The sequence below is a fragment of the Apodemus sylvaticus genome, chromosome 9 (genome assembly GCF_947179515.1).
Source record: "Apodemus sylvaticus chromosome 9, mApoSyl1.1, whole genome shotgun sequence".
Lineage (NCBI taxonomy): Eukaryota > Metazoa > Chordata > Mammalia > Rodentia > Muridae > Apodemus > Apodemus sylvaticus.
This window is the reverse complement of record NC_067480.1, coordinates 66577535-66602355: the sequence shown is the minus strand read 5'-3', so window position 1 is coordinate 66602355 and position 24821 is coordinate 66577535. Positions and strand designations below refer to the sequence as shown.

General features: G+C 40.1%; 2 protein-coding genes across 6 annotated transcripts in view; one reads left to right on the top strand and one right to left on the bottom strand.

Annotated features, from left to right (window-relative positions):
* Positions 1 to 1979: 1979 nt before the first annotated feature.
* On the bottom strand, positions 1980 to 14743 carry Ormdl1 (ORMDL sphingolipid biosynthesis regulator 1). 2 transcript variants are annotated; one of them, XM_052192175.1, is made up of 5 exons: positions 14634 to 14715; positions 13009 to 13276; positions 12692 to 12872; positions 6986 to 7137; positions 1980 to 3390 (listed from the first exon to the last, which is right to left on the bottom strand). In XM_052192175.1, the coding sequence occupies exons 3-5, from the start codon at positions 12863 to 12865 to the stop codon at positions 3255 to 3257; spliced, it is 462 nt and encodes a 153-aa protein (XP_052048135.1). In that variant the 5' UTR covers positions 12866 to 12872; positions 13009 to 13276; positions 14634 to 14715; the 3' UTR covers positions 1980 to 3254. The 2 variants fall into 2 exon arrangements, with proteins under 2 accessions (XP_052048135.1, XP_052048134.1); XM_052192174.1 differs by lacking the exon at positions 13009 to 13276 and having other exon boundaries at positions 14634 to 14743.
* A 69-nt stretch (positions 14744 to 14812) lies between these two features.
* Positions 14813 to 24821, top strand: part of Pms1 (PMS1 homolog 1, mismatch repair system component) — a 107512-nt gene continuing 97503 nt past the window's right edge. For 3 of the 4 annotated variants that reach the window (XM_052192168.1, XM_052192169.1, XM_052192167.1), the window contains exon 1: positions 14814 to 14946. The gene's annotated coding sequence lies outside the window, so the exon portion shown is untranslated. Of the gene's footprint in view, positions 14947 to 24821 lie in introns of all 4 variants that reach the window. The other variant, XM_052192173.1, reaches the window with a different exon arrangement.

Sequence of the window (24821 nt, the reverse complement as noted above, 5' to 3'; positions counted from 1 at the left end):
TAAGAATTAATCTTAAGTACTTTTCTAACTTAGTGCTGTGCGGTCACATATCTATTGGGGTAACTCGCATAGCTCCTTTTCAGTAGCTGTTGTTATGCTCTCTTAGAATCTATAGTTTGGTAGCTAGTAACACCATAAACAGAAAACCCAAAACGGAATGTGACATGTCAAAACTACACAGGAGTCAACTTGGAAAAACAGAGCAGTGAAAATTGCCACGAAGGAGACAGGAAACCACTATCAAAGCTCCACCTAACTACCGTTCTTAAGATCCACTGACAGGCCAGAGACAGTGCAGGGGTAAAGGTGCACGGCAAAGTTCCATTCCTAGCACCCATGGGAGACAACTCAAAATCCCTGTGACTCAAGCTTCAGGAGACGGAACACCCTCTACTGGCCTCTGCAGGCACTACACTCCAGTACAATTCTGCAATCAGAATTAAAATCTTTAAAATATCTATCTACTATGAATGCTGAAATAAGTGGCTCATTTAGTACTTACACAGAAGTTGCCAGAATGTCTCCTGACTTCATTAGCTTTAACCAGACTTCATTGTTACTGTGACGGTGTGGCCTTGAACTTGAAGCAAGCAGCCCTCCTCCCCTAGCCTGGCAAGTGCTGAGGTTAGCATGTGCCACCCCATCTAGATGTGAAGAGTTATGTCCCAAATAGTTACAGCATACAATTATGAAACTGGCATTTTTTAGGTTTAACACAACCATGCAACTGGAGGCTTGGGCCAAATGACTGAATCCCTTCCTTTGCTTCTTTATCCAACATTCATCCACGAAGTGCACATTTGACCACATTTTACATGCTACTGAGTAGTCTGAATTACTGTTTGGCTGCAGTTGCTTGCCAACTATTCTGTTTTCTATTCTCAGCTTATTTTCAACAGCAGTCAGTGAGCTGTAAATAAAATGAATCCCTCTCATCTTTTGTGTAGCTTTTTCACGCTGAGAGGAAAGCTGCCGGTTTTGGTGATTTTGAGCCTGGTGTGGCCGTGCTGTGCTGCGCAGACCTCTCCGGATGCCATTATCCTTTCTCTTTTCCTGTGCCCGTGGCCTTCTTGAGCTTCCGCAAACACATTTCTAGGGTTCAACATCCGTTACTATTCCTGGCAATCTTTTCTAGACTGCTGTACCTCCCACTGCTTGTTTAGCAGTATTCAGATGTATTCAAATGCTGTCTCAGAGGATGCAGGTCTGCTACATGTTAATGTCCACTCATCCTGTACCATTACCTCCATGGTATTTCTCACTTCCTCAAGTACCTGTAAAGTACTTCTACCGAAGGCACAAGTTCTTCTCGTTTATACACTCTGTTAACACTAAAACTGCATAACCAAGCAAGCCCCCATATAGCTATGAATATTTTTTAAAGCATTGAAAGTGGAAAGCACAGAAAATGGGAAGAAAAATTCCTATTTCTAAGTATGTGTAAAAATACAAGCTTTCACTCTTATTCTCTCACTCTCTTAGTTTCTCTTTTGCCTTCTTGGGCTTTTCCCTTCCTCCCCTTCCCCCTCTCTCTACATGGTCATGGCTGGCCTCTGCTTCTCTACCCTCTCCTTCTCTCTGCCTTTCTCTGCCTCTACTACCCCCTTAATTCCCCTCCCCATGCCCTAAATAAACTCTATTCTATACTAAAACAAAACAAAACAAACAAAAAAACAAAAAAAAACAAGCTTTCAAAAATGAAATTGAACTGGGCAGTGGTAGCTCATGCCTTTAATTCCAGCTCTCAGGAGGCAAAGGCAGGTGGACCTCTCTGAGTTTGAGGCCAGCCTGGTCTATAGAACAAGTTCTAGGATGGCCAAAGCTAAACAGAGAGGCCCCGTCTTTAAAAAAAAAAAAAAAGAAAGAAAAAAAGAAAAAAAAAAGAAAAATGTACTTAAACAGAGGAACATTTTTTAGCTAATTTTATAAATCTGAAAAGTGTGAGTGTAGTTCTGAGGACTGTCTTGGAAAACTTAAAATAATCTTACACCAAGGAAAACTTTTTATTAAAGCGTCAATTACCAGTTATTTAAAGATACACAAGAAAAGACAAACATACAAAGGCAGTATCAAACAACTGATTTCTAAATTCAGTACTTTTGAAATATGAAACAATGATCTTAAGTCTGTTTATTGCCACAATTGATTTATAAGTTGATCTACAACTGTCTTCAGTCTTAGGAGTTTTTCATTTTAGAAAGGCATTTACTTCTCTTTATACAATTAATGCTAGCAAGTATAAGAAGGTTCCCTAAGTCACAAGAATTCAATAGAGTTGTTGCTGTGAATATAGGTACCATTTTGGGTTGTCTACACTGACTCTCACAGTTAAAGGAAATGTTAATGGGTAAACCAAACTGTGGGGACAGAGAGCAAGAGGCTGAATGTTATCTGTTACTTCCAATCTGCTGACAAAGAATTCATTATTTAGGTCTGCCCGCATCAGCTGGCCCCATCTTGCATTTCCTTTTCTAAAGAATGATAGACTCAACCAATTTGCACAACCAACTAAACAATACTTTTCAGCTACTCAAGACCTGAAGTACTTGAAATAAGTTAATCTCTTAATTGGTTTAGCAGCTTTGCTTCTGGAAAAGCAGTAAAACCCACTTTGTTCCAAAACGAGCACGTTGACTCAGAGCCTCGACTGTTAGGAGGCCTGCCTATCTTCTTCTCTTAGAGTAAGAAATGAAGATAAACCCTCACGAACCCTGGAATGTAATAAATGCAAACATTACCTCATTTATCAATGCATAATACTAAGCCAGAAACCCAAGAGGAAGGGGCTTGTACAAAACAAGAGGCTGTATGTCAAAGTAGACTGTGTAAAGTAATAAAAATATGTGTATAGGCGATTCTGCTTTCTAGAAGTCTGCTTAAATTGACTATGAACGAATGATTGGAATGTTCTTTCCCTAACATAATGCCCGCTCACTGTAAGCTGGACCTGGTTTCTTACAAATTCCACATTTCCTCGGATTTAGTTTCTGTACCCTTATCATACTACCATGAACTTATAAGCTGGGCCTGCCCAGCCTGCCTGCAAAGTCTCTCTCAGAAATATACCAAGTCATTAGACAGAGGCATCCTTAAGTAGAGCACGTCAAGAGAGCTTATGAAGAAGCAGTACTTGGCCCTCTGATGTAAATACCTCTTATTTCACATTATCACAGAAACAGTGCAGTTCATTAACTACTCTTTCGTTACAGGAAACCCAGTAGCGCTAAACAGTTCTCTTCAGTTGCAGAAATATTTCAATACTTATTAATTCCAAAGATCCGAACACCATGCAGCTGTGGCATTTTGGGAATAAGTACACTCAGGAGAGAAGCTGTGTTTAGGATGAAGTGAGTTGGATCATACTTCGTATAGAAACTTGCCAGAAAGTACCTGCAGAGATAAAAAGTTAGAATACATACAGCATCCCAAACTGAAATTACCTAGAAAAATATTATGAAAGAGGTAAATAAACATAAATACCTAAGAATAAAATCATTTTGATGCTGAAATAAAATGAAACCTTTTGATTTGCGATTTAAAAAGTGAGGTGCACATCTTACATTTCTGCAATGTATACAGAACACGCTGATGCCTGGCATCATTGGGAGCAGATGGCTTTCAAATGCACTTCACATGCCTATGAGATTTCAAGTGTTGCTCATGCACAACTAGTGCAGTGTTGGAAACTAGCTTTTGTACATGCAGATATCAGTATCTTTGAAAGAAATGCACATTCAGTTGCCCTTTGGATGTTCCGCTCTTCTTGCTATAGCAGAGCAGTGTATAACCAGTCTATCTGGAAACTTGAAAGATTCAGACGAAAATCCCACCTGTTTTGCTATTACAGGACACAGAAAAATCTTTTCCTCTAGTTTTATCTCATAAAACAAGTTTTGAATAATTTGGTTAGGAAAGAACAGCTACCTCCACAAATGAAAACAAGCCAGAAAACTGTACACATCTTTTTCAGAATTTTCTAAATTCTATGGTCTTCCACTTAAACCGTATTTCTCAATTAAAAAACTATTTTATATGTATGAATGTTTTACCTGCATGTGTATCTGTGTACCACATGCATACTTGGTGCCTACAGAGGACAGAGAAGGCCACCTGATCTTCCTACCCCCAAAATGGAATTACAGACAGCTGTGACCCACCATGAGAGTGCTGGGAATTGAACTCTGGCCCTTTGGAAGAACAGCTAGTGCTTTTAACTGATAAGCAATCTATACAGCCCCTATTTCTCAATTTTTGCTGCAAACTCTTTCTTCATGCTTTTATATACTTGAAGACTTTTAAACTTGCATCACAGAACAAAATGGCTTTATCCACAGTATTCAGTAAGTCAACTAAATGACTTGTTGCTAATACTAGTCTGATTTATAATCGGATACATCTTGGCATGTTTTCACTTTACCACACTTGTAATAAAAATTAGTAACAGTGTGTAGAGTATATGGAAATTACCCCCTTCTTAAAATAACCTAGATGGGGAAGAGGGCTTAGGGGAAAATCATTTAGAATGTAAACATAGAATATAGAAAATAAAAAATGAAAAAAAAAACTAATAACCTAGATGACTCTCTGAGGAAATGCAATTCCAGGCAGAATCAGTATAAAACAGCTTATTTCCTAAGGCTTAGGAAATAGGCCTGGAATAGAAGACAGGAGTTTCAGTCTAATCCGGGCTCTTGATTCAATATAGTGATAAGATCTCTACCAAGGTAACACATATGAATTTGTTTCTTTTTTCTTCCTTTTGAGATGGGGTCCAGGTAGCTCTAGATAGCCTAGAACTTGATACGTAGACCAGGCTATCCTCAAACCCATCTGCTTCCACAGTCCTGGGATTAAGGATGTGCCACCCAAGCTGGCTTGAGCAAAAATCTGTGGTAATAGCACATACAAATTAAAGCAAATATGAAAGCACTTTTGAAAATGATTAGGGCTGGGTGATTCAACTTAGTCGGCAGGATGTCCTGGATCTGATCTTCAGTGCCACAAAAGGAAAAAGAAAAATATCTATACTATGGAGATGGCTTAAAAGTTACTTTTTTAGTTATACAAGGAATTGAATCAGAATATTTGAAATAATAATTTTGGGTCAAAATAGTATTTGAAAATCAGGAAGTTTATATATAGATAGATCTTGGCTGAATTTTTGGTATATTATACTGCAATATATGTTTTATAGACGACAAACCTGAGACTTTTAAGAAAATAGTCAAAACAAAACCCATAAAACCCATAAGGGCCTGAGAAGTGTCCTAACTGGATTATCTCTCTAGCATGTGTAGGGCCAATGCCATATAGCTTAAAACCAATACAGCCCAAACCCGCTGTTAGGACTGTCTAGCCTTTATGCCTATTATTACATTTTTTTCTGTTAGATTATAGAGACATTTTCTTTCTTTCTTCCTTTCTTTCTTTCTTTCTTTCTTTCTTTCTTTCTTTCTTTCTTTCTTCCTTCCTTCCTTCCTTCCTTCCTTCCTTCCTTCCTTCCTTCCTTCCTTCCTTCCTTCCTTTCTTTCTTTCTTTCTTTCTTTCTTTCTTTCTTTTTCTTTTCTTTTGTTTTCTTTTTTCTTTTCTTTTTTGGTTTTTTGGATTTGTTTTTTTTGAGACAGGGTTTCTCTGTATAGTCCTAGTTGTCCTGGAACTCACTCTGTAGACCAGGTTGGCTTCAAACTCAGAAATCCACCTGCCTCTGCCTCCCAGAGTGCTGGGATTATAGGCGTGCGCCACCACTGCCCGGCTGAGACATTTTCTTTTTGAGTTTAATTTTTACATGTGACAAAACTCATTTCCACAAAATTCAAAAATTTGAAGGAAAAAAGTTATTCCTTTATGATCCTTTCTCTTGAAAATGTCCTTATTGTGAATATATCGATCCAAAACTTACCTGATATTATCATATAGTATTATGTATGAAGCTATATACTATAGTGTTAAAATTAAGTTATGAGTGATACATACCACATACAAGCTACTGGGTGTCATATTAAAAGCAATTTATGTACTTATGAACTCTTAAAAGGGGAAATACGTATTTCTCGGTTATACCTACATAAAGCCATGGGAGAAAAGGGGAAATGGTATTTCATTTAGAATCAATTTGAGCAAAAGCACAAAAACAGGTAAAAATTGGGTTAGGAATAAAATATTCAAATGCAGGGAATAATGATGTAGGTACTGGGAAGAAAGAGGCTTCCCATAGCGTACAGTGTGTCTGACTTGTCTGCTAGAGCCTCAGGTGAAGTACCACTAAGTCAGCTATCATCACCCTGATTTTAGGGGAGGGGTTGGATGTGGGGCACTGCGAAAAGCTCTGTATAGCCCAGCACAGCCTTCGACCGGTTGCATGGGCACGGCCAAGTTCTTGAACTTCCTGCCTTGACCTCCTGAACGCCGGGAGTGCAAGTGCATCATGCCTGGTTCCCTGTGGTGCTACGGATCAGACTCCAGGCCCTGTGCACGCTGGACAAGCCTTCTCCCCCTGAGCTTCACCACCAGCCCTTGTAAGAATTCTCTACCCAAGCAATCCAAGGTGAATGGAGGATACAGAATTCAGTCCATGACAGTCTCACAACTAAAGGTCTGACCTCTATTCTTTCTAAAGCACTCTTTTCTCAAGAAGTTTGAACCAAGGTATCTGTATACATGGGTAGCCAATATAATTATCATCAGTGAATCATTCTTTAGGATGATTAATTCGATATATGACATAAAATAATAGTGTACTCTTAATTTTCTTAGAAGAAACTGAGACACAAATTTTTTTATCTATGTATTGTAGAATGTTAATTCACTGATGAACTTCTATCTCTACCAATTCAAGTAAAAACTGGTTTCTTACCAATTTGTTAAAAATTGTGCCTGTACCTTATGACTTTACTTGCTGATAAAAGTTCTTAATGAAAGTCAATTAAATCTGATAAACACTATTTTCTTATCCAATCCATTATCCCTTAACACTTCTACCACTTACAGGATTATTGGAGAAATTGTGAAAAACTTCCGAGAAGATGTAAACTGTACTCCGTAGTCGAGCTGTTCCCAGTGAGTTAGGAGCCTTGCTCTACCCTGATCAGGAGTCTCGAAAGGCGTTCCTTTGACTGCATGCAAAAACACATACATTCCCTGAAAAGCAAACAACAGAGGGAATCAAATGCAGAGTTCATCCTTATAATAAGCATCATGATGGTTCTAGGCTATTTGCGAATCAGCATATGATTCAAACTAACAAGTTAGGTTCTCATAAAACAGTGAAAAATTACGTTCAGTATCTATGAAGTATAAAGCTTTCTGGGGCCTGCTTCATCATTTGGTTGTAGTACATGGGCAATCAACAGGAACATGTTTAAACAACAATGTGGCCCAGAGGGCTGCCCAATCGGACAAAGCGCAGCCAAGATGGGACATAGTAAACAGTTAAGTGATAACTTGGGGTTTTTGATTGTAAAGAAGATTCTAACATCATGGAGGGCAGGCAGCTGCCCAGCTACTGTGCTGCCTGTGTGTGTGTGTCTTTCATCCAGGAACATAAATGGTCTAGGGTGAGGAAGAGGCCCCAGTCCTTTCCAGGTATGAGCCTACTGATCAATTATCTGATCCCAACACATACACATACAAGGAACAATAAATGGACCCAGTAGGTTGTATTTATATACACATATATGTATATGCAACAATCACAAGATGTTGTGAATTTCAGAGAGTGTGTGGGGGTAATGGAGGGGTTGGAGGGGAAAGCGGTAGAAATAGCGTAAATACAGTATTTAAGATGTAATTCTCAGAAAGAAATTTGAAAAATTAATTCAACTACATGTTTAAAATAGTTAGATTTTGCTATATAGAGCACTCATCAGTTAAGCTGCTATGAAGCTAGCGTGTGGGTCAGTGAAGCACCTGGCATGCTTAGGCTAAAGAACACCCCAGCTTCTAACTCAAGCACAAAAAAACATAAACTAGAAAGTTTTTCATAAAGTTGAAACTAGGAACAAATTGTCAAACAGTTATTTCAGGAACAAAAAAATCAAGTCAGAGATTGACTGAGAAAACAGATTAAAACTCATGAAACAAAAATGTTCTCATAGTCCTTTGTACTAATTAATATATGATATTAATTATTTTATTTAATGTGGGTATAGTTATTATTGTTTTGTAAGAAAAAAGAAGTACTCTACATTTTTTTCTTAGAATCTAGAAAAAGAACTTTTTTATTATGCATACAGCAGTCTCCTGGAAGACCAGAAGAAGTCACCAGATGTCATTAAAAATGGTTATGAGCCACCATGTGGCTGCTGGGAATTGAACTCAGGACCTCTGGAAGAGCAGCCAGTGTTCTTAACCTCTGAGCCATCTCTCAGGCATCAGTGGGAGGAGTGGTCCTTGGTCTGGTGAAGGCTCAATAGATGCCCCAACAAAGGGAAATGGGGGGGGGGAGGTGGGAGAGGTTGGGTGGAGGGGCATATACTTGGAGGCAGGGGGTGGGTGGGAGGAGGGGTTGGGGGTTTTCGGGGAGGGGAAAACCGGGAAAGGTTTTAGCATTTAAAATGTAAATGAAGATTATATTCAATAAAAAAAAAAGAAAAAAAGTGAAGTAACAAAAAAACAAAACAAAACAAACAAACAAAAAAAGGAAAAAAAACCTCTTTTTGCTGTTTTCTTCGAACCACGTTGCTCTCCCTAGTGTTTAAAATGGGGTGCTCAAAGCTTACCCTCTTTAATGGAAAAAGATATCTGCACTTGAGTATAGTTAGCTCGACAGCAGTACAAGACTAGCATCTATGATGCTACAACCAATTCCCAGCAATGTGCACACAACATACACACAATCACATAAAATAACATTTTTACTGACTATGTCTTTTCTTTTAACATGCTCAATTTTGGTAGCTTTTATACAATAGTATTAGTGATTATTATTCACAAACCAAAATAGGAAAAGAAAATACATGTTTGGTGTCCTAGCACTCAATAGTTATTGACTCAAAGAGAATATCATTCATTTTATAGCTGGAATGATAAACCTGTAAAGTATTAGCATAAATTTTCAAGAATGAACTGTAGTGGTACAAGAGAAATTACTTATTTTGTGTGTGTGTGTGTGTGTGTGTGTGTGTAAAACCCTCGGCAGTTAGGAACATCTGTTGCTTTTGCAGAGGACCAAGGCTAGGTTCTCAGAGCCTGTGTTAGGCAGCTCACAACTGCCTGTAACTGCCAGGGGATCTGATTCCCTCTTCTGGCCTTCACAGATACCTGAGTGTATGTGTGAACACACAGACACATACATGAAAATAAAATATATATTAAAAAAATAAGAGAGCCGGGCGGTGGTGGCGCACACCTTTAATCCCAGCACTTGGGAGGCAGAGGCAGGCAGATTTCTGAGTTGGAGGCCAGCCTGGTCTACAGAGTGAGTTCCAAGACAGCCAGGGCTACACAGAGGAACCCTGTCTTGAAAAAATGAAACAAACAAACAAACAAACAAATAAAAAACCCCAAAACAAAAACAAAACAAAAAAATAAGAGAATGAACTGTAGCATCAAATAAAGGTAATCACTGTAGACTCTTAAGAGCTGTATGGGTTCTGCACTTCAGTGAATGATTAGCCCCATTTCCACATGCTTAAAGCTTCACATATCACATTCTAGTTGGCTAAAAAGGAGGCTATTTTCAATGAAAACCTTAAATTGCAGTGTCGTAGTTGTTGTATCTATGGTTGGTTAAATTTAGTTTAGTTTTTTTTTTTTTTTTTTTTGCTTTTTAGTGTGCTGAACTAATAATGAATGAAAAGCATGCTTCCCCATGCTGTGCCCACCGTTGTGCCCATGCTTTCCTATGCCGTTGTTTGCTCATAGTTGTGTACTGTGGCACAATCTCAAGTCAATCAACTTCAAAACAAGGAAGGCAGGAATGGAAATGGCATCTATAATAGACTTAAACATCTGTATTCAGTAAATACACACACACACACACACACACACACACACTCGCAACACACATCAAATATCATCAGAGAATGCAGAGATTAAAATATAAAGAAGCCAGATATGACAGTTCACTCATGAAATCCCAGCTCTTGGAAAATTGAAACCAGATGAAGGCCAAGAGTTCAAGGCCAGCCTGGGGCCTTCCGACCCAGAGTCTGTTTCAAACACCAAAGTAAATGAACAATTGAGATTAAGCTCCTAATTACAGAACTGTTAGGAATATATAAGGAATTGAGAGGGTTCTATAGATTAGTACAGGAGGTGAACTGAGTCGTTTTTGTTGGATAGGAATCAGCCTGGCAGAATGAGGAATTAGAGAAGCTGAAGCCAAGGCAAAAGGCGACAGACACTGTTTTTTCCAACAAAGTGCTAGAACAAAGCCTACAGCCTATACTTGGCTGAGAGGCTGGCTGACCGAATGATGCCACGCAAAGAGCTTGGGATTTTACTATAAACACAAAGGAGAATCCTCAAACGACTTACAAATAGGCGTTGTCTAGGTACACATTTAAAAAATATTTCTAAGTCAAGTCTGAATAGAGGAGGGTAGCACATATGAAGAGGAAAACCATCATGATAATTATCTGATAAATGATGCTCTAGGCAAGTTAATAGTGAAACAGTAAATAGGGCATACACAGGAAAACGCATTAACACAATGTAGAAGTGGCCATGCCCCTTTTGCACAGGGCATTGCAGTCTTCTACCTAACTCTCTTGGAGTGGCTATTATTAGAGTCCCTTTTGCTCATGAAAAAGTCAGGGTGACACGACATTGTTTTACCTTTGAAATTACCATTGTTTTACCTTAGTGGTCTAGCAGGCAGTAAAGCCTTAAGATGAGATCTAGAGGGAAGTTAGGAACAGACCAGTGTGGTAAGGGTTAAATCAGGACTACAACAAACTTCATTTATATGCTTGCTTTCAAATGTGAGGTGATACAAGCATTAGTCTACAGGCAGAAACTGACAATACTGGTAGGTAGAATATACAGCATAAAGAGAATCAGAGAAAAGGACCACAGGAGATTACTAATATTAAAGGGCAGATAAAAAGAAGACTCTACAGGAGGAAAGAGAGAAGGCAACCAGAGGTATACCTAGGACAAAGTGATCCCACAGAAGCCAACATAAGAGTTCTGGTCAAAAGGACAAGCATGTCTAGAAAACACTATTTAAAACTATGCACCGAGTACTGTGGGTATGCACCTTCAGTCCCACTTATTTGGGAAGATGAGATGGGAAGGTTACTTGAGCCAAGGAGTTCAAAGCCATTCTGAGCAACATGGTGAGATATTCATATTCATTGTCATTGTCATTCTCTCTCTCTCTCTCTCTCTCTCTCTCTCTCTCTCTCTCTCTCTCTCCCTCCCTCCCTCCCTCCCTCCCTCCCTCCCTCTCCCTGTCCGAGACAGGGTCTCTCTATGTAGTCTTGCTTTTCCTGACCATGTAGACCTTGTTAGGTAGACCAAGCTGGTCTTGAACTTACAGAGATCCACCTGCCTCTGCCTCCCTAATCAAAGTTAGATGTAACTATGCTCAGTGATTCCCTCTTAAACAAGAAAAGTCCAACTGTGATGTTCTCCAGAGTCTATCATTTAAAATGGAAGAAGTATTTACTTATCATTTCTACCAACATAGTATCCTGATCATCAACCTCACCAGCATTCCATATGTAAATTAACTATTACCATAAAAAAACATTTCCTTATTTCTTTCTGTTCTGCTCTAATAAGCAAGCATACAATCAGTTTGGACTCAGTTCCCTTTCCAGTCTACTTTAGTAAGTACTTGAAGGTTAAGAAAAGCCACCTGCAGTGTGGATGGGTTCTCTTTCTAATAGTTTCCAAGGATGAACAACATACTCAGTATCCGATGAAGACTGTAACACTCTGTAGTGCTAATGCTAATATAGGAACATGAAAATCAACAGGAAATATATAAGGGACCATAAAACGCTGAAAAGTGCTCAGGTTAAAATGTTTATACTGAATAAAGAAGTATTTTTAAACAATTCAGAAAAACTTTGCAAAGAATCAAACTAAAGATCTTTATTAGACTTGAATTAAACAAAAAACAATTGTTATTCAAGTATTCTAGTGAATCATTATGTAATAACCGAAATTATAATGCAATTTTTATTAAAATGGCAAACAATGAAAGTGTAATGAGATTAAAATGGCAAAAAAAAAAAAGTGTTAGAAACTGGCCTAATGTTAAAGAGTGACAAGAAAAAAAATCCTAACCAATATTAAAATTCTTCAAAAGTAACTTACATTATCTCAAATCACTGAATTATATACATGTATTTATCTTTGCAATGTCAAGTATGGAACTGTACATTTTAAATAGGTGACTTTTTATAGCACAGAATATAGAGTTGTTAACAAAATCCCTAAGTGTTGGGCTGGAGGTGCAGTTCAGTCCAGAGCTTGCCAGGCATTCACAGTGCCAAGTTCAAACCCCAGTACTGAAGAGCAGTGTGCTGTCCAAACACCACTAAGTTACAGGTTTTATTTACAACATATTAAATACCTTCATGCTGTTATGAACCACCAGTAACTTATCTCCAGTTTTCTCATCTTTCCAAACTGAAGACCTGTGCTCATTAAATAAATAGTGTCTCACTGCTTCTTTCCATAACTCCCTGACACAGAATCTTAAGAGCTCTCCATATAGAAAATAAGATGGAGTTCTTACCAGATTATGTATTATGTTTGTTAAGGTCCAGGCAACAGCAACACTGCAGAAGGGGATGCTGAGTAATACAATATGAAGCAGGCCAACTCCCAAAGCATAAGTCAGCCACATACCACGACTGCTCATTACACGAGTATTGGGGTTTACCTCACTGTGGGCAACTCCAACATTCATGTTTGCTCTGCAGGAAAGAAAGAAATCAACAGTGCCACAGCTGAAAACCTAAATGCCCACATTCTGACACGACAAAATGTTACTGCAATTTTCTCCCATTCTCATTCTGATATGGAACAGACATACCTCCAAAACAGACTTACCTCCATCTGTGCCTTCTACAGATGTCAGCGTAAGCAATAAAACATCAAAGCCGGCTGTCGCTACTGGGTGGTGGATACAGCTTATTTGTACGGCTTCCTTTTCTAAAGCTTGTTTTCTAGCCTGTCACTTTAACTAGATGAAATACTAGGAAAGAAAGCTCAAACTGGATCCAGGTGTGTGGGTTCAGTCCTATAATCCCAGCAGCACTCAGGATTGCCAAAATCTGAGGTCAGCACGGGCCACATAGCAATACCCTATTTCAAAATTCTTTTAAAAAGAAAAAAAAATATTACATATATGTAAAATGTAAGCGGAGTGAAAGCCAGGAGCTAAATATATAATTGTGCAAGTTAGCAGGTTTTACTGTGATGTTTCAAGGGTATTCCCTCTCCTCTCTCCACTCCCCTTCCCATGGTAGTCTAGCCCATTTTGTATTTTTAGGTCATCTTTTTGTTTCCTTTTATTAGCTTTCCATATACTACTTTTATTTCTCTGTGGGGCTAGTTTTGTCAAATATGATAATCACCAGTAAAATAGTATTTTAAAAAGAAGGGGGGGTGCAGAACTGGCCCAACCAGTCTGAGTGGCAAGATGCTAACACGTAATGGAACATTTTAACCATACTCAGAGGTCAAATGCATCTTGTTTCCTCTTTAATCTCCCTCTCTCTTGAAACAAGGTTTGACTGTATAGGTCAGGATGTCCTCAAACTCACAGGCATACACCTGTAGAGTAGAGGGATTACAAGTGTATAAGCCACTAATGTCTGCTGTGTGCCCCATTTGAATAGTGAACCTAGAAATAACAAGCTGTTGATGTAAAATGGAAATTTTACAGGGCTAGGGATTCAAATTTGTACCACAACTAGGTTAAAGTCATGAATCTTTCTCAATATTTCTTTAGCCAAACTCTTTACTTATTTTTTCTTTGCCCCTGCTCCCCGCTGGCTTACTCCTTTTATGTTCAGGAAAAAACACTAAAGAACTAGTATTAGCTCTCAGTTATCCTGCGTATACAGTTGGGGGAGGGGTTCTAAGAGTTCACTTTGTTACAATCAAACTAAAGTGGGTATTGTCTGAGAGAAGGAAATGCGCTAGAACACATTTCAGCTCCCATTCAAAGATACATAAAACCCTTTCTATTTCAGTGTTTGAAGAAAGGAATTTCACTCTGCTAAGCAAATGTTTCTGGACTGTAATGTTCTTTCGGTTTCTCAAGATGTATGGACTAGGCAGTGAGTAAAGTTACACTAAGGGAAAGTCTTGCGTAAATTTTGCATCTATAATAACCAAGTCCCAGCATGCATCTTTAAAGGTTGATACTTCGAACATCCCACACAAGGTAAAAAATTTAAAACCCAAACCAAAACCCGCTGGAAAGAGCCTCACGTTGCCACCTATGCTAGGCTAGAAAATCTTTCTCAGCAGGTTATGCCGCAGAGACTTTCCAACCCGGGCCTTCCCGGTCCGCGCACACCCACCCACCGCCCCAGCCGCACTTCCGCGGCGTGCCGACCACCTGCGGACACCTGGGGTGCACAGTGCGAGCCCCTGGAGCAGCAGAAACCCCCTCTGCCGCAGGCCATCGGGGCCGTCCCGCAGCTCCAGGAAGCCTTCGAGCTTACCAGCCGCCAGATCCTTGCAGGTCACAGAACAAATCCCGCGGCAGCCACAGTAGATCTTCACGTTAGAGCGCTACTGGTGCGCCCCAAGGCTTCCGGAAGGCTGCCAAGCTGTTCTTGCGAGTAGCCGATTGGCTGCCAGCCGCGCCAATCCCACTTCCCGCTGTGGGCGGGCCTAAGAGGAGCGCGAGCGCCTGTCCTGCGGAGCGCAGGCGTGCTTCGGTCGGAAGGACGTCCAGCGAAGAAGGTCCTGCTGCTCAGGGTTTGCTGAGTGCTTGCCGCGGTGGTGAATGCCTTAATTCACGCGAGCTAGAAGGTAGTGTCACCGCGAACGAGCACGCCCAGTGATGCTCGGGGAGGCTGGAGGCGCCTTCCGGGGCCAGACGCGGCTGTGCGGGGCTCGAGCGCGCGCATGCGTTTCAAGCCTTCTGGGCCAGCTAGGCAGGAGTTGGAGCTCAGACCCTCAGGATTCAGGCTGGGAAAGTTTTGTCTGGCTAGAGAGTGTAGCGGCTCGTTGCGCTGTAGGTTGCCTCACCCAAAAAGGTATCATTTTGCGTTTGTCCCCGATGAAGACAGTGTACATCCCGAAGAGATTTGAATACCAGAAGTTCATCTCATCGAGAAAGGGGAGAAAAAAAGATTTGATTAATCCGTTCTTTCTAAGTCATCTTTGATAGTACTTTTTCTTTACCTTGGTGATGTCTATTTATAAAACTTTGTGAGTTTTATTTCAGAAATAACTATGTAAAACATTTTCAAGTTGACAGAATACTTGTGTGTATGTGTAGGTATCTTTTATTTATGTTGGTTCAGTGTGATGGTTGGATTGGATTTATTTTGTTGTAAAATTTGCTGTTTTTCCCAAGTTCTCAAATCTCTTTGCTTTGTAGATCAGTTTCACTTTCTGATCACAGCATACTTCCAGGACTGTTGATTGGCTTCAGTAGACGTAAATTCTTTTCCAGCACTAGGACTGTTCCAACACTAGGATTGTCCTTATAGGTATGAATTCTTTTTCAACATTCCATGTGTTCTGTGCTGGGACATGTAAGCCTGACACCAACCTTTTGGCTTTCAGAAGGGCTCTTTAACTGCACACCCCTTAATAATATGCCACATTCCTGAATATGTTTTCAATATAGATTCACTGCCCTCAAAACAGTGTGAACCAGGAGGAAGGGACAAATAAAAGTCATTTATGGCTTTGAATCAAAAATAAGGAAGGAATGCCTAATCTCTTGGAGATTGGAATATGGAAGAAGAGTTTTGGGGAACTGACACTAGACAACCCAGAAAAATGTCATGTGATCCTACCACATCTAGGTAAAGAGAGCCGCATTGTAGTGTGGCCAAATCAATACTATGTGTACATTTGGAAAATGGGATGAAATTAAAGAGATAGGGTAGAAGGGAATTTGGACTTAACATATTTGGCAATTGAAAAATCTTAAAAATTTAAAGCAGGGTAGCAAAAGTATTTAAATTATAGAAACGGCTTATAAATATTTAAGTCCAGATACCAATTTGGTAGTTATTGAAGTCGTTCAGAGGAGAAATACTAAGGGGCTGACCAGAAGTGGTATTAGGAAGAATGTTCTAAGAAACTCAGGAAGGAGCAGGTGCCATGTATATGGTGGGAATTTTTACAGTATTGTTGATATTTCTAGCTTGCTTGCTTGGAAAGTATTGAGGTGTGGCCTTCTGAGCCAGAATATGCATATGTCTTAGAAAGATGGTAATCTTCTGCAAGTTAACAAGCTTTTCCATTCCATTGTAATAGATGTGTAATGTGTGTTGAGGATTATAAATCATAGTCCATAAAGTTCCTATGTTGGCTATTAATTTTATTACCAAGCAAATTATTGAAAGAAAGGGATTTTGAGATAGAATAAAATTTATCTTGCTTTTTCGATCATCTAAGTATGATATTTAGAAGGAAGATGAGTAAGGCCCTGGGATCCAGAAATTGGTAGGAGGTACACTGGATCAGGGGATGTATTGGCTGGTTTTATGTGTCAACTTGGCACAAGCTAGAGTCATCAGAGAGGAAAGAGCCTCAGTTGAGAAAATGCCTCCATAGAATCTAGTTGTAAGGCATTTTCTCAATTAGTGCTCAGTGAGGGAGGACCCCGCACACTGGGTGCTGTCATCCCTAGGCTGATGATCCTGGGTTCTATAAGAAAACAGGACGAGCAAGCTAGAGGAAGAAAGCCAGTAAGCAGCACCCTCCATGGCTTCTGCATTAGCTCCTACCTCCAGGTTCCAGCCCTCCTTAGGTTCCTGTGCTGACATCCAATGACAACTATGATCTAGAAGTATAAGCCAAATAAGCCCTTTCCTTCCCAACTTACTTTTTGGTCATGGTGTTTCATCGAAGCAGTAGAAACCTTAACCAAGACTGGGGATGAATTTGAGGACAAGGAGGTACAGGCCACTGGGCTTGGGGGATGATTTGTTATTCAGGCTTGTCTAAAAGTAAATCTGTAGGGGAAGTTGAGACCCTGACAAGTTGCTGAGAGGGCAGGCACTTTAAAATTGTTCTTAGTGTTTCTGCATTAATCATGGACTAGTTACCAGGATTAAAATACTGAACTTGCTCTTTTTTTTTTTTCTTTTTTGCATTCAGAGATAAACTAAATGATCCCTGGCACTCAAAAAGCTGTGTAGTTGAGGATAATGTTCTGACAAACATCCTATGCATGATGCAAGCCAAGTACTTAAAGAGTATGGGAGAGAGAAGGATTATTCCAGTGGGTAATCAGAAAGGATTGTTGTGCCTAATATTGTAACATTCATTAGGAAGAAGCTGGGTGGTAGGGGTACAAATAGAGTTTACTAACAGAGGAAAATGGAGTTCTTGACTGACCGTGGTGACCACCAATACTAACGTATTATTTAGGGACAGCAAAGCTAAGTGGAAGGGATTAGAGAGGCAAGGTGATGAGGTCTATGTTACAGATACTTATCTGTGGCAGCAGTGGCAAGTATCCTTAGAAATGCCTGTCACATGGCCATACAGATTTATCTTGGGAGATGGTCATATTCCTCGGAAGAAAGCCAAGAAAACACAGAGACATCAGAGACAGATGGATGCAACTATCTGGGAAGTGAACAGAATGGTCCCTCACTAGAGACATAGATAGATATGGTCCCTAACTAGGGATATAGATAGATATGGTCCCTCACTAGGGATGCAGATATGGTCCTTCACTAGGGATATAGCAACAGTAAAGTGCTTGCCTAGCACAACCCTTGGTTTGATTCTAAATACTAAAACCAAGAAAAATATCAAAATAGGTCCCAATGGGACGGGATTAGTGCCTGCAACGATTATTGTGGAACTCAGACTTGTGTAAAGGTGGGTATAGTATATTGTGTTTGGCAACTATTTTAGAAATGATTTAGTGGTAGGGAATTTGTAACACTAGATAAGGGCACTTCTTCAAGTTTGGTCACAGAAATGGAGAAAATTTCTGGCTTAAGAGGCCTAAGGGAAATGGCTAGATTTAGTCTTTTGGGTCACTGTACTTCTAGGGAGACTGGTTAGACAAAGAGAGGTAAAAGTGCTTGAGCCTTTGCCTGTTCTAGCTGTTATAGAACAACAGGCTTCTTGCAGTTCTGGAGGCTGTCAAGGCTGAGATGCAGGCAGATTCAGAAGATGGTGAGGGACTGTCTTTTGGCTCAAAGGTGTCATGCCCTTCCTGTGCCCTGGAAGAGTACAGAGGAACCAAAAAGCCTCCAGGACTTCTCTATGCTGTATCCGTCATGAGGATGTCACTCTCCTGACCTGATGTGTCCCAGAGGGTTCTACCAAACTATGACTGAGAGCATAGGCATTCAGGCCACAGGAGTTGGCTAGGAGAGAGGAGACTTTGATCTCACACTGCTAAAGGACCAAGACCGTAGTGAATCATGTTATAGAACCACAGAACACAGAGGGATGGTGGCAAGGTGCTGTGAACTGCTGCCATCTCTGTAAACTTGAATAATAAAAATTGGGTAAAATTAGCAATTTGAAAAAATTATTTTGAAACATTGTAGAAAATGAGAAAAAGAGAGTCTGAAGACTTGTGGGAAAAGTAAACGTCTGGATGAGATTAAGTAAATATCTCAAACTTAGGCATTGGGGTTCTCAGAGAAAGAGTTGAACCCAAACCTGCCAGCTGGGTTTTCTTTGGGTAGCAGTTAAGATGGGGGCTGAACCGGATGTGGTGGTTTATGCTTTTAATCCCAGCACTCAGGAGGCAGGGTCAGGCAGATCTCTGTGTTTGAGGCCAGGCTAGTCCACTTGATGAGTCCAGGACAGCCAGGAATCTGCTACACAGAGAAACCCTGTCTTGGAAAAGAGAGAGAGGGGGTGGAGGGGGAGAGGGGAGAGAAAAGAAAGGAACTGGGGTGCTATTCATTTAGCAATATGAATGAGTTCTCTTGGGATTTATATGCACATTACTGTAATAAGCCTCTATATATTTACTTACCTCATTATAACCATATTATATTACTATACAGTTTTATTTCATCTTAAAAGCCAGAATACTCTTTGTGATATAATGAGAGTGAGAGTTAATCAAATTTTATCTTTTTGTGCTGAGTTTTAAATCTATTTTCCATTGTAAATGCTCATAGCTCTCTGTGTGAGTGTTGTCTACTGTACTGAACAGTATCTGAGGCCAATCTGAAGTCTACAGAAGGCACCTTTTTTCTGTGAAAGCAGTAGTTTGTATGAATGTTCTGATGATGGAGGTTCACTCCCAGTGTTCACTCCCCAATTCTCAGTTGAGAAGTCTGGCCCGAGAACTCCAAACAAATTACTGTGAGATAGGTCACATATAATGATACCTTCATCATTTCTTACCCTGAAACTAAATCAAATCATCGATAGGTAATTGTTAGTATTAGAAACAAATTCTCACTGTGCTTCTACATAATGATCCCACATCATAATATAGTACATTTGTAGTGTGTCCTGATGACACAGGCTTGTGGTTTCCACTACGTTGGAGGCTGAGGTAGGAGAATGGTAAGATCAGGTCCTGATTAGCCTACAGAGTGCGTTCAAGGCTAGCATATACAAACAGGAATATACAGAGCCCTAGGCTCAGTCCCCAGTACCAGAAAATAATAATTACATTTTTAGGCCCTTACCATGTAAGATATTTTACCCCTCCCCTCCCCCCATGGCATCTTGCTATTAAGCCCTGGCTGCTTTGAACACTTCACCTTCCTACCTCAGCCGTCTAAGACCTAGGACTGTAGCTGCGTGTGCAGCTCTGTGCTTAGGTTTTTTCCTGCTAATATACAAAGTAATCAGCTTCATTATAGCACCCATCCATCCTAGTTCGGCCTTTTCTGTGCCTTTAGCCATGCCTAGTTTTTATAAGTGACTCATCTCGCCATTTTCATAGGCAGTGACTTGTTTGTGCAGAGGAATTTAAGTTTGTTTCAGTAAAGACTTAAGACCTGGGTTTTGGCTGTTGGTCTGTTTTTCTGCTGTGCCCGTCAGCTTTGTCTTCTTTATGTGGAACACAAATATTGGTGAAGTATAAGAACCCAGGAAGTTATCCTCTTCTCAGAAGCTTATCTACGATCCTGGCATAATTGTTAGTTACAGTGCCCATCCTCACTTCTGACGCAGTACCAGCTCCTCACATGACAGCTGGTCTTATACTGCCTGAGAAAGAATCAGAAACTGACTTTTGTTTTTGTGTTTTGTATTATCATTTTCTTTAAAACTATATTCCTTAGGTGGAATTAAGGAAGTGCTTAGAGTATTTTGCTTGTTTGTTTTGTTTTTACAGTTTTTTGGTCCCTTCCAGCAAATAACAACAGTAACAAAACCTTTCTTATCATTCTAAAGGAGTTAGACATGTTGTCAAGCTAATCTTCCCAAATATTTTCTGAAGTTAGGCATACATAAAAGCCGACGTGAAGTCCCTCCCTGCCGTGTGTACATCTGTAATGCTAGCGCTCAGGAGCTGCAAACAGAGAATCACTGCGAGCTTGAGGTTTACTCAGTGAATCCCAAGCTGGTAAGCGCTATAGAACAACAGCAGAAATCCTCCTGGATGTCTTTTAAGTACTACAATTTTCATTTTAAATTCTTGGTGTTTTTGTTTGTTTCTTTTTGAACAAAAAATTGTGTCCTTGTTGGATCATCAAACGAGGCACTTCTGTTACCTGCACAGAGATTTTCACATCATGATTAGAAGCATGTTTTAGGTCTTGGGTTTCACTAATTTGGATTAAAAGTGATTTGAGTATCACTTTTTTTTTTTGAATTGAATATCGTCTTCATTTACATTGCCAATGGTAAAACCTTTCCAGATTTCCCCCCACCCCAAAGACCCCCAACTCCTCCTCTCACCCCCTGCCTCCATGTATATGCCCCTCTACCCGACACACTCCCACCCCCCCCCCCTCGGTTTCCCTTTGTTGGGGCCTCTATTGAGCCTTTACCTGATCAAGGACCACTCCTCCCACTGTTGTCCAACAAGGCCTTTCCTTTGCCACATTTTTGACTGGAACCATGTGTACCCTTTGGTTGATGGTTCAGTCCCTGGGAGTCTTGGGGCGTCTGGGTGGCCGAAGTCATTGCTCTTCCCATGGGGCTGTAAACCCTTCAGCTCCTCTGGACCACCCTCCAGCTCCTCCACTGGGGACCCCACGCCCAGTTCAATCGTTGGTTGTTAGTTTCTCCCTCTGTATTTGTAAGGCTCTGGCAGGGCCCCTCCGGAGACAACCATGGCATGCTCCTTTTTATATTTGCTTCTTGTCATAGTGTTAGGGTTTGTTGACTGTTTATAGGATGAATCCCCAGGTAGGATAGTCTCTGGGTGGCCTTTACTTCAGTCTCTGCTCCACACACTGTCTCCTTTATTGCTCCTGTGAATATTTTGTTCCCTTTCTCAGAGGAACCAAGGCACCCTCACTTAAGTCCTTCTTCTTGAGCTTCCTGTGCTGGGTGAATTGTAACTTGTTTATTTTGAGCTTTGGGGTTAACATCTACTAATCAGTGAGTGCATACCATGTGTGTTCTTTTGTGATTGGGTTACCTCGCTCAGGATGACACTTTCTAGTTCCATCCATTTGCCTAAGAATTTCATGAATTCATTGTTTTTAATAGCTGCATAGTACTCCACTGTGTGTATATACCACAGTTTCTGTATCCATTCCTCTGTTGAGGGACATCTGGGTTCTAGCTGTTATAAATAAGGCTGCTATGAACATAGTGGAGCATGTGTCCTTATTACATGTAGGAGCACTTTCTGGGTATAGACCCAGGAGTGGTATAGCTGGGTTCACAGGTAGTACTAAGTCTAATTTTCTGAGGAATGGCTTAACTGATTTCCAGAGTGGTTTTACCAGCTTGCAATCCCACCAACAATGGAGAAGTGTTCCTTTTTCCCCACATCCTCTCCAGCATCTGCTGTCCTCTGAGTTTTTCATCTTAGCCATTCTGACTGGTTTAAGGTAGAATCTCAGTGTTGTTTTGATTTGCATTTCCCTGATAACTAAGGATGCTGAACATTTCTTTAGGTGCTTTAGAGCCATTCGAGTTTCCTCAATTGAGAATTCCCTGTTTAACCCTGTACCCCATTTTTAAATAGGGTTATTTGATTCTCTGGGGACTAACTTCTTGAGTTCTTTGTATATATTGGATACTAGCCCTCTATTGGAGGTAGGGTTAATAAAGATCTTTTCCCAATTTGTTGGTTGCCGTTTTGTCCTATTGACCGTGTCCTTTGCCTTACAGAAGCTTTGCAATTTTATGAGGTCCTATTTGTCGATTCTTGTTCTTAGAGCATAAGCTATTGATGTTCTGTTCAAGATTTGTCCCCACTTTCTCCTCTATAAGCTTCAGTGTATCTGGTTTTATGTGTAGGTCCTTGATCCACTTGGACTTGAGCTTTGTACAAGGAGATAAGAATGGGTTGATTTGCAATTTTCTACATGCAGACTTCCAGTTGGTCCAGCACCACTTGTTAAAAAAATGCTGTCTTTTTTCCACTGGATGTTTTTAGCTCCTTTGTCAAATAAGTGTGGGTTCTTTTCTGGGTCTTCAGTTCTATTCCATTGATCTTCCTGCCTGTCTGCATACCAATACTAAACAGTTTTTTATCACTATTGCTCTGAGTGATTTGAGATTCTTAATAACCAATCCAAAGGAGCTCCATGGGCTAAAATGGCACTGTAAGGATCCTGAACATTTGCATGATTAACAATGTACCAGTGAAGCTGTTGCATGACCGAATCATTATCCATACCTCATGATGCCAGCGCTATGTGATCACTGCCAGCCAGGCATACTTCACATTACACTCATTGCAGCTATCCTTATCATTCTTAAATTATTGACAGCTCACTGCTGGTTTTTAAGAAGTCTTTAAAATTCATTTGTCTCTATGATTCTACTGCCTTCAGTGATTCAATGAGCTAATATGATGAGCTTGGACCAGGACAGTTAAGGTAAAGATCTCTAACTTTTGAGAAGCACTCATGCGCAATCACTTAGTCATTTTGTTTTTATCTCTGCTTATTAACCTAAAACAAAAATTTCTAAAGATGAATTTTGCATATTTGGAGAGTGGATGCCAAGGGAAGTTTGTAAGGACACAAAAACTTGAGATGAGTTATCAGGGTTAATCAAGGGGATTCTGTCGAGCAAAGTGGCATCAGCCTGAGGCTCAGAAGCTGTCGGGCAGACATCCTGTAGTTCTTTTTGTGTTTTGTGTGAGTTGTAGTGGCCTCTGAGTAAGATTTGGTTCTGGCCGTCTTTTGAGATGTATTGTCAGGAAATCATGTATAAGAATGTTCCTTATTCCTTCTTTCATGGGGCAGGACAGAGGAAGGTGAACATAAACAGCCTTGGTCTTGAGAGCCTTTCCATTCATTGCATACATTTGAGTGGTGATGAGATGCTTGCAGCAATTCATGTATGAAGAGCTCAGCACAGTGTCTAGTGTCCTCAATGTCATAAGGGGGTTAATAGGAAGGAAATCAGAATTATACATATTATATTCAAAACTCTTGGAGAGAAAAACATCAGTTTTCTCAAGCTTATGGTATTGTGAATTTTCTGTCTTATTTAGTTGTTAAGTTGCAATGAAAAGAATGGGTTTTAGTGCGGCATTTTCATTCATACAAGTGTTATGCTTTGTTCTAGTTCTTCCCCCTCCCCTGTTGCCCTGTTCATTAAGGTTGAAGTCTGTCATTGTCTGGATAGCCTTCTGAGTTCAGCACAGTATGGGAGACTTCCCTCATTGGCCAGACTCCCCCTTCTCTAACCTTGTCTGGAGAGTGCAAGCACTGCTACACATTTCTACCCTCCAAATGTCACAAGCCTTAGTTAGATTACAGGTTCAACTTCCTTTCTACCAATAAGAACCTATTCAGCTAGCGATTGAGATTCATGAAATGCTTCCCCATGTTAATGAGGCAGTGACCTTTGCCCATCCTGGATATTCTGACTTCCTATCCCCAAAATTATATAAGCTTGAACTATGATCCCCATGGGGCAGGGCAACCACACTTCTCTATTCCTAAGTCTTGCTTGTTCTTTTTTTTTTCTTTTTCTTTTTTTTTTTTTTTGATCCGTTCCTCCCTTCTGCTTTCAGACACATGTGTTCCGTTGTCCTCTTTTATTTTACTGTCTTTCCCTTCCCATATGATCACATTCCCTGGGCTGGAGAGATGCCTCAGACATTAAGAGATCTTCTAGATGACCAGGGTTCAGTTCCCAGAACCCATGTGTTTTTTAAAATGATCCACTGAAATAGGTAACTACTCTGATTAGGCCAATTTAAAAGTTTTCTTTTCTTTTTCTTTTCTTTTTCTTTTCTTTTCTTCTTTTCTTTTCTTTCCTTTTCTTTCTTTCTTTCTTCTTTTCTTTCTTTCTTTCTTTCTTTTCTTCTTTTCTTCTTCTTTCTTTCTTTCTTTCTTTCTTCTTTCTTTCTTCTTCTCTTTCTTTCCTTTCTTTCTTTCTTTTTCTTTCTTTCTTTCTTTTCTTTCTTTCTTTCTTTCTTTCTTTCTTCTTCCTTCCTTCCTTCCTTCCTTCCTTCCTTTCTTTCTTTCTTTCTTTCTTCTTTCTTTCTTTCTTCTTTCTTTTCTTTCCTTTCTTTCTTCTTCTTTCTTTCTTTCTTTCTTTCTTTCCTTCCTTCCTTCTTCCTTCCTTCCTTCCTTCCTCTTCCTTCC

Bases quoted from the DNA above. Each gene is read 5' to 3' on its own strand.
- Ormdl1 (XM_052192174.1), bottom strand. From the start codon at position 12,865: ATGAATGTTGGAGTTGCCCACAGTGAGGTAAACCCCAATACTCGTGTA. The intron at 7,138-12,691 runs GTAAGAACTCCA...TTTGCTTTTCAG, and splicing joins CAAACATAATACATAATCTG to GGAATGTATGTGTTTTTGCA. The intron at 3,391-6,985 runs GTAAGTGGTAGA...TTATCTCTGCAG, and splicing joins ACAATTTCTCCAATAATCCT to GTACTTTCTGGCAAGTTTCT.